The sequence below is a fragment of the Pseudopipra pipra genome, chromosome 12 (assembly GCF_036250125.1).
Source record: "Pseudopipra pipra isolate bDixPip1 chromosome 12, bDixPip1.hap1, whole genome shotgun sequence".
Classification (NCBI taxonomy): domain Eukaryota; kingdom Metazoa; phylum Chordata; class Aves; order Passeriformes; family Pipridae; genus Pseudopipra; species Pseudopipra pipra.
In genome coordinates, this window is record NC_087560.1 from 18,176,025 (window position 1) to 18,186,823 (window position 10,799).

The following is a 10,799-nucleotide window of genomic DNA, read 5'->3' on the forward strand; positions in this document are numbered from 1 at the left end:
TCTACCTCCTCATAATGCAGTTGACTGTTCATATTAAGTAGTTGAATCACTTTGTGTAGCTATGGACAGTTATATAGTTTGAAAGAATTTTTTTGAGAGGCCTATGTAGAAAAAAAGTGAAATAAATGTTTTTATATGTGGCATTTAAGGTACAGCCATGCTCCCCTCCCACTTGTACACCTGTGCTGTACTCTGCAAAAATAATGTAAAAATAGCATAACAATGCATCTGAAGCCTGTCTTGGTGTTCAGAGCACTTTACTTACTGTCTGCTAAAAAATGGATGAACATTATGATATTGAAATTCTTCGCTGAATTTCCAAAGCAATTTCAGTGACGCTGAATTCACAGCAATGTTAAAAATTTAAAAAAAAATAATCTTTGCAAGCATATTCAAATCTTCATTGCTAAATACACCTGTTAAGTATAACACTGAGCTTTACTGACATCCTGCTTTTTCATATATAAATTTTCAGTCCAAAATGCACTCCTTGGTACGTATTTTCTGTGCCAGATACATTGAAATTCAATAGACCTCTAAAACTCACTGTGGGGAATTATTTTTCAGAGAGCAATGAAAACATACTTCAGGCTCAGGCATTCTAACAGAGGCACACTGAACACAAAATTAAATTAGAACTTTTACTTGTACGATGCCCATTTAAAAAGAATTAAATCTCTGTTTGCCCTGTGGAGCTGGACACGGGTTCGAGGAGTTCATTCACTTTCTCAGTGAACACTCTGAAATTCTTTCTCTCTGCATTCAGCCCTTTATGCCTTATATTAATATTTTTAGACGTATACATTCTTGATATCAGCTTCTTCTGACACTGGGAATGCTGTAAAACCAAATATTGTTCTGCTGCTGTTGTTTTTTATGGAGTCCAAGCCAGTGCATTTCCTAAAGGGTTTTATCCTATTGCAGTGAGCAGCTGAATTCCTGTTCAGCTCAGCCACAGCCATTCCCTAGGTGATCCCATCCTCTGCCCGTGATCCTGTTTGTCTGTGCATCCTCCCCAGTGTGTGTTTGTTGGCTGGTGGATATGAGTTTCTAGTTGATAAGTTTGATTATCATTTTATTTTCCTCCCCCCCCCCAAAAAAAAACCCCTAACAAACTCCATTTGATGCTGTGTTCCTTCACTGCTGTGAAGGTTTAAGATTTAGCTGCAGATATATTCTGATTTTCTGGAGGAGCTGAGCTGCTGCCAGAGTACATCAGCCCGGTCTCAACATCTTTTTGTAAAATGTTGGAAAAAACCCTTTTATTTTTAAATTTCCTTTGTAGCTAAAAAGAAACTACCAAACAGTTTTTTGCTACTGTTTTCAGGCTTTCACAATTCCCAGGGAAGCAGAGGCTCAGTTTGAGAAATACCACTGTAAGCTTTTTTGAGAGAAATACATTAATATTGTAGAGAAAACTGTGGGCGGCTTCTGAAATATGTCACTGATGTTATTTTTCATTTTTTAATTTATTCACCAATGGCCTCTCCAGTTCAAACCAATGACACTGATTGTTTGCTTTAAAAGTACTTTTCTTTTAATAGTTAGAACAATACATCAGAGAGGATCTTCTTGCAGCCTCCAGTGTATTAATTTTGGTTATTCCCAAGTTTTCTCCTGGGTAACAGAAAGGTCAGTCCGTGATTTTTGCTTTGTGTTTTGCTCTGTATTTTCAGTGGAGAAAAAGGGTGGGGATTCCCCCCTTTCCACCTTTACAGCACTGGATGAAAGTCCCCAAAACTCAGTGTTGTCAGGTCTAAAATGCCTTAATGATCCTTAAATTTAGACCTATGAGGTGAGTTAGTGTTTTATTTCTTGGGGAGGGAAAACGGGCAGGCACAGGTGGAATTGCATCAGCTGCAGAGCAGTTTTAGCAGTGACAGACTTCTTTGTACAGGTAATAAATCCTAAATGGAAGTTTTGTCTGTCTCTGGGCTAGAACAGCAACCTCTGAGATAGAATAAGCAGAAAAATCTTGCAACTGCAAAAAGGAAAAGAGTGGAGTATTGAGTGGAAATTTGGATTAATTGTAATAATTCCTTGCTGTTAAAATGTGCATTTTTTTTTCTATTGCTTTACCAGCAGTACAGCAAAGGAATCTATTATAATAACTTACAAAGGCTCATTTCATTATTGGAGTAAAATAATTATTAATTATTTAAGTGGGGGAAAAAGCTCAGGAACTTACTTTGCTCGTAGTTGAAGAACAGATCTAAATTTTACACATACTCGTGTCTGCTGCATCTAGATAGGAAAAAAATAAAAGCAATTCCTCTTTAGTCTGTAACTCTGTTTTACCTTTCTTTTGTTTGGAAGAAGCTCTTCTGTCATTTTTGGGACACTGTACCCAAGAATTACACTAGTGGGGATTTTAGCTTTCCATTAGAGCACAGAGGGAGGCAAAAGATGAACTCTGCATCTTTTTTCCTGTATTTAATGCTTCTTAATTTGTTTGATTACTGCTATAAAGCTTGCAAAATAAATTGACTGAAGTATTTTATGTTCTGGTGAGCACATCAGTAAATCTCCAGCTCCAGCAGGTGTTGGGTGCCCTGAAGGGACCTGGGGTTGTGTAACAGCCCAACAACCAGCAGGGTAACAGGACTAAGGTGGCCCTTTATGGCTCAGGGATGTGTTGGGTGTTTTTAAGGTGATCAGTAGTTTTATGTCTCAGTTTTGCATGATAGTGGTTATTAGGTCAATGGTACTTTTCATGTCCGTGTGGGTTTTTTGTCCCTCTCACTTTTAATTCTCTTCCTTTCCAGCTTATTTGCCCTAAATAACTCCCCACATTTGTGATGCAGGGTATAACCAAAGTTGCTACTTCCTAATCGTTTTTAAACAGAACTTTATTCATCATTTAACTTGTCTTTAACTTTGCCAAATTACTAATAACATTTTTCATTTGCCAAACTAAGGTTCACTGACATGGGTCTGTAATCCTTTATTTTTTTTCTTTTTCATTCAGATGCAACCAAGAATGAGTAAGTGTTCCAGACACCGTTTCTAATAAATCACAAATGCATTAATAACCCTGGAATTTGCAAGGCGTGACCTAAGACACCAACAGCCACTAGATGTAGCAACTGGTGCTTAACACTGGAAATGTCCATTGTTAACACATTCCCAGGAAATATTTTTTAGGCTTATCAGGGGAAAATGTCATACTTTTGATAATCGGGTCTTTTTGAATTAACTGATGACCAATTTCTTCTGGGTGTTTTAAGTTGTCTGTTCCTTTATGTTCTCAACAAACCCGTAGGGTGTTAATTAAAAGGCATTTATTTCTGAAACCAGAAATCAGTGTCTCATAGCTGATTTATTGTGTACTCTGCTACAAAAAATGCACATAGATCTCTAGTCCTTTTTAACTTCTAGTGCTGCTGTTTGCACTTAACTTTTGAAGTGGTGAATCCTTTCATGAACCCTGTTTGCATTCACATTTAAAGCATTAGAACCATTTATTTATCACCATCAAGATTCCTCTGCTTGGTTTCTTGCCAAAAGTAACTTTCCTTTTCCTGAAGCTTGAACATTCAGCTGTTGTCCAAGTTGTCTAAATTCTTTCCTTCAGGTGGAAAAAAAAAATTGCTAAGAAGAAACCACCAGTGAACAAAGTAACTATTGGTCTGTATTCTGAGTCTTGCATGAAGGATATAACTAAGAATAAATTGACATTTAGGTATCGTGATGATAACTATAATAAAAGTATTTTCAGTTACGTGAAGGAAACTCAAATTTTCATGTTCTTTAATTTCAAATCTAATTTCTTTAAAAGCAGACTGAGACTGTTCTCATGCATTACTTCTGCTGGCTTACCTCAGATAATTTTAGTGCTTAAGATAAATCCCAGTGTGTACCTGTCTGTCAGCCCATTTCTATAGGAGAACCCACGCAGGGGGAAAACAGGAGGAACTCTCTGCAAAGGGTAACTGAAACCTTGGACAAAATGCCCAAAGTAGAAAACAGGAAATAGTTTCATAATCTCTCTACTCTGTGCTTAGCAGGAAAGTTTAATAAACCCATAATGTCAGTGCTTATTTAGCTGATAGATTGTTTGTTGCTGGAGGAGGAGGAGGATGGAAGAAGGGATGGGCTCTGGGGGGGAAAAAAACCCTCCTGTCCCCTCCTAACAGGTTTGGGATGAGGAGCTGACAGCAAACACTGCCCACCTGCACCAAGCCCTGTCCAGAAGGCATTTCCTCTGGAAAATGTCCTGCTTAATTGGTGGCAGCTCAGGAAAGCTAATTGGAGACTCCATCAGAGTTATTTAAAGTCTCTCTTGTTGGTTTTCTTGCTGCTTTTTAAAGAAATGATTGATTCAAGCAGTCAGCTCAACAAAATCACCTGCCTGGCTCTGCAAAAGCAATCAGCCTTTTACCATTGACTCTAATATTATATTATAATACAGATATCTTGTCAGATTATACAGATATCTTATTATACAGATAATAAAAAACCAAAGTAAGTTGCTCTGTTGACAACAGATTATCTTGATGCCAACAGAAGCACCTACGTCTCTCACGGTGCTGAGTATTTTGACTTGGACAAAGTCAAAATAAAGTCATCAGGTGCCATAACTGTGTCATGGCTTGGAGAAAAGAAAAATAAAGAGAAAAGAGGCTTGCACTGTTAAGTGGATGATCAAAATATTGATTAGCACAGCTTTGATGTGTTACTGGAATAACTCCAAAAAAGCTATGGCAGAATGAGGGAAAAAGCACAAAGACAGGCAGAGATTTGGAGTGGTTCCCGTGTTGGGGGTTATTAACTGGAGTTTTCAGCTTTGGGAAGAGGTACTGAGCATGAGTGGAGGACAGAGGTTTATATAAAGGTATGTAAATCATGACTGGCGTGGGAACAATTATTCATTATTTCTCTTGTAGCTCCAAGAATGGCAGGCATGCAACGAAGCCATCAGGAAGCAGATCTAAAATAAATAAAATTACTTTGTAGTTTTCCAGCCAACGCCTAATTATATTGTGAAATTTGTTGCCACAGGATGTTTTGGATACTGAAAGTATGAATGGGTTCAAGAAACATTAGGCAGATTTACAAAGGGCAAGCTATTCACAGCTATTAAAGACATAGATCTGTGTGCAGTCTCTGGGTTAGGAAGGCCCAAAGGCACCGGTGCTGAAAGCTGGAAGGGTTTATTGGGGCAGGATTTCTCAATGTCTGTTGTTCTGCTCTTTTTGTCTTTCTTTCTGCCTTGGATCCGTTGCTGGGTGCATTCAGATAAAAGACTAGATTAACCTTTCTTACGTTTCTTTGCATAGGAGACCAAAAACCAACTGTTTTTCAAGGTGTTTGAGTAGTTTTGCTGGTAAGAGTTTGAAAGAGAACGGATTGTTTTGGAAAATCCTTGTCAGAAATGCTGAAGTTTGTGTGATGTCAGTAAAGCTTTTCCTCTGTGGACAGTGGTTAACTCACATTTTCATCTCTTTGTTTGACAAGGTTTTGGCTGCATCCAAAGCCTGAAGGCTTCATCTTTTCATTAAAAGGGAAAAAAAACCACCCTCAATCTTAAACTCTACCACACGATCTTTGAGTAACTTTTATAAATCCTCACTCTCTGAGGAAACTTCCCAGTCCTGTTACAGTTGAACTTAGAAGGTTTTGTCTCGTTGTTTGAGAGAAAAGCAAGACTGAGGGTTTTTTTTTTTTCCCCGAGTTACAAGGGAACAGGGTTTTTCTCCCTGTTACAAGGATAGAAAACAAAATCCACAGAAAGTTAAATGGAGGAGTTATGCTGTTCTGCAGTGCATAAGCATATGTTGCCACCTGGTGGGAATCCTCATATGGATAATCTCACTTTACACTGGCATCAGTAAAATTGTGTGCATGTAAAAATGCCTGTAGGATTCATCCCCTGATTTCACTGAGTTCATTAGAAGGTCTTAACTCCCATCCTTTCTCTCTGGTAATTTTTCCCTTCCCTCTCCCTCTTAGAAAACAGCAATCCCCAGTGATTTTACTGATGTCTTGAAGTATGTTTGAAGTGCGATCCTTTCACTTTTATGTGTTCCTTTTGTCTTTTCAGGACAGCCCAGGAACTTGCAAGATCTATGCCGAATTAAAATCCGTCAGTGTATAGGCCTTCAAAACCTCAAACTACTTGATGAACTACCCATTGCCAAGGTCATGAAAGACTACTTAAAACACAAATTTGATGATATCTGATATCCACGAAGAGAAGAACTCTGAGCAAGTTTAGTTCTATTCCAGATACTGAAGAGGCTTGTTGCCTTGCACAAAGTATATCCTATGCAAATTCTGATTTTTCTGTGAAGTCAGAAGGCAGGTATACACTTCCTTGGGTTTTTTATACCACACGCTAGAAGGTCTTAATTTTTGGTTTCTTGGTCCAGGTTTACAAGGTCCAAGCTTTCTATACAATGTTGCATTTTAAAACTTGCTGTTGGTTTTCTGTTTGTTCTCACCTTACCTGTGCAGCCTTGCAGTGGGGATGGAAGGCGGCCCCTCGAGGGAAGTGGTTGGTTTTGAGTTGGATGCTGAGCAGTGATTCAAGAAAATAAAAAGGTTGGAAATCAAGGCACCAGTCCTGCAAAAGGATACAGAAGGACCTCCAGAGCCCTGTCTGTTGGGCCCCTCGTCTCTGCCAGGTGTATGTTTTTGCAGGACAGAGGGAAGAGTTATAATCGACATGTCCTCGGGTACTGTATGAATATAATTTGGAAATGGAAGGAAAAAATGCAGTTACCCTGTTCAATTTGAGGGTCTATACATTGGCTTTTTTAATTATTTTTTTCCTAATTACTCTACTTGGGATGCCCATGAAATTCAGGCCCTCTTTGCTGACATTCCCTGTTAAATGGGTGGCTGTTTGTAAGTCTATTTTTACCAGTGACAGTACACTACAGAGAGGCATAGCCTCTGTATTTTTTACATTAACTTAAGAGGAAACAAATTTAGATTTTTTTGAAGCCAATGTATTCTGTTGCTCATAGAGTGCCTCCTGTGCAATAATCTCTCTGATGAATTTTCCCTTTATGTGTGATTCCCCCACTATTCCCCATTTAGTCTCAGTGCATTATTTGAGAGAACAGGAGCTGCTGCCTCACTGTAGTGTTGATGTGACATTACAGAAGTGATGCAGCAGTTGCTGTCCATTATTATTCCCTGGATTTCATGAATGTATAACCTGCTTTATTTCACTTTCAGTTGGAATTTTGTCTACGGGTTCTCAGCCAAATTGTGTCCACTTAGAAAAAAAAAAAGAAATTGGCCAAACCCTTTTGTTTTAAAAGCAGTGACGGATTTTTCTTTTCTTGGTTGCTCTGAAATTGTTTCGGGTTTAGAGAGTGGGAAGTGCACAGAAGTTATTAAGATTTTACATGTGCATTAAAAGGAAAAGCCCCATTCACATTGGAAGTTTAAATTGCACAATTAATCTGAAAGGAGTACTGAAATGTGGCTGCTGAATGTGGTTTTCATACAAGGTATTCAAAGAGCCGTTAAAGAGTTTTTGTTTCTGATCATAGGAAAAAAAAAATCAGTTTGTTGATCGAAAGAAGATTGGGCCAAGATGTGCAGTTGTTTCACTGTCTTTATTTCCAAGGCGTTCCAGAGTCATCATAAGGTTCTTACCAGTGTCCTTTACCTTTCTTTTGGCATCCAAAAAAGCCTCTCAAATATCAGGAGTGTTTTTGTACCAGTTACACCAGTGGAAGCGGGAGATGGAAGGAACGGTGGTGGCTTTTAAATGTCATGCTGCCACTTCCAAAATATTCAATATTAAAAATAGGAAAAGCAAGGTGAAGCAGGTATACTCACATTATTTTAACTGTGCTAGTTCCTTTTAACACCTCCTAACCCCAGAGTGCAGCTCCTTGAACACGAACCTCATCACTGCTGATGGATGCACAGGAACTGTGGCAAGCAAGGAGGATTATCCCTCCCTATTGTGCCTGGCATTGCATCAGGTTTCCAAACAATAAGGGATTTTGGAGATTCATGGCTCAGAGGATTGGTGATGGGATGTTGAACCTTTTTATCTCCAGCTCGTGTGGGTTCAAGTCCAGCCTGCTGGAGCAGTGACCGAAAGTTCTTGTCTCAACAGCTGGAACGAGCAAGTCCAGCCACACAGCAGGTTGTAGAGCTTTGTGGAGCTTCCTCCAGGTTGTGTCTCTGGTGGTGGCACCGTGGCAGGGACAACCTGAGGGTGTGGGTGGAGTGGAAGAGCTCTTGTGTGTGGTGGTGTCTGTTGGCTCCCGGTGAAGCGGAAAAGGTTGAGCCCTTCTGATCATCGAGCTCTCCAGGGCTGAGACAGGACACACTGGCAGGTTTAAAGCATAAATCTTCTGTTTTGTGACATGAGATTAGGATCTTAAAATTGCTTTCTTTAAAAACAAAAACGAAAAGCAAACTTGGTATTGTTCACTACATTTGTAAGTTGGTCTCAAACCAATGTTCTTCCCCACTGAATTTTTACAGTCATATTTTCTAAGGTAATCTAGAGTATATTTTAGTTGCAATCTATATTAAGGCAAATTATTTGTTCTGTCTGTTGCTGTGACTGAAGAAAATTATGGAAGACTTTGTTGGTAACAAGAATGCTATTTAATGAAGAAATGTGTAATTCCATTATTTATTGTTTGAGGTTTGTTTTTTTGTTATTTCTTTTAAGTAAACTGACATCTAAAGGGAACACACAAATGTTTCAGGCCAGTAAAAAGCCTTTCTTTTAAATGAGTTTTCATCCCCTCCTCTCCCCAAGGTGGAGGGAAGCCCTCACCCTTTTTTACAATGCTAAGCCATCTCTTGTAGCTGGTTTCTCACCTTAATTCTACAAAGCACCTCAGCACACGTGTCTCTGAAAATACTGATAGTCCTGATCTCTATCTTCAGTTATCCATGTGCTCAAGTGCAAAGGAAGTGGGATTATTCATTGATAATCCTATCCAAATTTCACTAATAGGGAATTTGGTCTTTTTTTTTTTATTATTATTTTCAATGTTGTGCACAAATACTTTGAAGGACAAACTGAGCTTTGTTTTTCATTTGGACTAGAATGTGGAAGGAAAAGTGCATAACATGGACTTGTGATGTAGCCTCGTTCCGTTACCTTGAAATTCACGGTTGAACACTTTTAATAAACCTTAAAAAATTGGCAAACACACCAAAGAATCAATATGAGTAAAAGACTCTGATCATTAACAAACTGCAAACCTCATCCTTTAAAACAAAGCAGAAAGTTTTTGTAAATATTTATGTTTATAAATGTACAGCAGAGTAAGAGTGTTTTTTAGATTATTTAATTACCATATTTCTAAACTATTTACATTATAGACAATACTTGTTAGTTTGAAAAGCTCGAGTGGTTTTTTTTGTTTTGTTTTGTTTTGGGTTTGTTTTCTTTTTTTTTTTTTTTTTTTTTAAATTCATTATCACTCATGCTTGGAATAACTCTGGCTTCCTTGGAATAGCGTGGAAAATTCAGTTTTCTGGCTCTGGTTGGCAGTCATAGGAGAACCACATCTGGATGAACTCATCAGATAAATACCCAGAGGCAAAAGAAAATATGTGGTGTGTTTACCAGGGTGGGCTGGGCTGGATGAAAAACCTGCCCACAAGTCCAGCTTCCATAACTCTGTGTTACTGATACCATCATGTATTTTGTTCTTCCTTTGCAATGTATGTTTTTTGCTTTGGGTCAATTTGAATTTAAAAAAAAAAAAAGAAAAAAGAAAAAAAGTTAAACCTGGTTAAAACCTATTTTTGGTTTATGTTCTGTTTATTTCTAATGTAATGTTTTAATAACATAATACCACTTTACACCTTTTCTCTCAATGTTTGTCTCTCTCTTCTGCTCCTGTTCCCTTCCCCAGTGTTAAGTGATTTTGGGCAGGTGTTTGGGACTCAAATTTGCCCCCACGAATGGGAGTTGTCTCATGAACTGTAAGGTGACTTTTTACCAGTAAATATGAGCATAAAAGTGATGGAATGGTTTGGGTTGGAAGGGGTCTTAAAGCTCATCCAGTCCCACCCCCTGCCATGGGCAGGGACACCTTCCACTATCCCGGGTTGCTCCAAGCCCCGTCCAGCCTGGCCTTGGGCACTTCCAGGGCTGGGGCAGCCACAGCTTCTCTGGGCAACCTGTGCCAGGGCCTCCCACCCTCACAGTAAAACAAAACCCACTCTAGAACTGGGCTTTGGAAGGGGGAACAAACTGGTCCTTACTGAGTGGTTGGGTTTTCCCTGCTCAGATTCCAGCTCAGCCACTTCAGGGTTTTCTGACAGGTTCACCTTTCTTCCTCAAGCTCATGTACTAAGATACAAAAATGGACCAAATAGAGGTCATATTTTGGTGTCTGTTTACTACTTATAACAGTTAGATAAAGGGGATGCACGTGAATATTCCTGGCACACAAGTTGTAACTGGAACATTCGGTTTTAGTCATGAGAGCAATGCACAACCAAAAGTTGCAGTAAGGTTTTGGACCCTAAAAATTGGGAGTGGAAGGAGACTGGATTTAAAGACATTGCTGCTGAAGGGTAATAGGGAAAAAAATGATGTTTTTCATTGCTCAGTAGCAAACTACACAAACATCACAGGGAGAACATTCACTGTCCATCCACCAGTTGTGTTTAGAGCTGTGGATGGTTGTTACTAACACGCTGGTCAGGGTTTAGCTGCTCTATTTACTGAATGCTGTGCTAAAGACTTTGTTCCTGTTTATGTATCATATTTCCTGTTTTGAGTGTTCACTTGTTAAGTTTAAAACAATTAATGACTAATGCTCCCATTTAGAAAAACCTGATTTACAAGCTGTTGA

General features: G+C 38.9%; 1 protein-coding gene across 5 annotated transcripts in view; it reads left to right on the plus strand.

Moving 5' to 3' along the window:
- ASB7 (ankyrin repeat and SOCS box containing 7) overlaps nucleotides 1–9,798 on the plus strand; it is a 31,377-nt gene extending 21,579 nt beyond the window's left edge. For 3 of the 5 annotated variants that reach the window (XM_064669174.1, XM_064669173.1, XM_064669172.1), the window contains one exon: nucleotides 6,044–9,798. In XM_064669174.1, coding sequence (XP_064525244.1) covers nucleotides 6,044–6,183 — 140 coding nt within the window. In that variant the 3' untranslated portion in view covers nucleotides 6,184–9,798. Of the gene's footprint in view, nucleotides 1–2,968; nucleotides 3,739–6,043 lie in introns of those variants that run through there. The other 2 variants (XR_010433834.1, XM_064669175.1) reach the window with 2 other exon arrangements.
- Nucleotides 9,799–10,799: the final 1,001 nt, after the last annotated feature.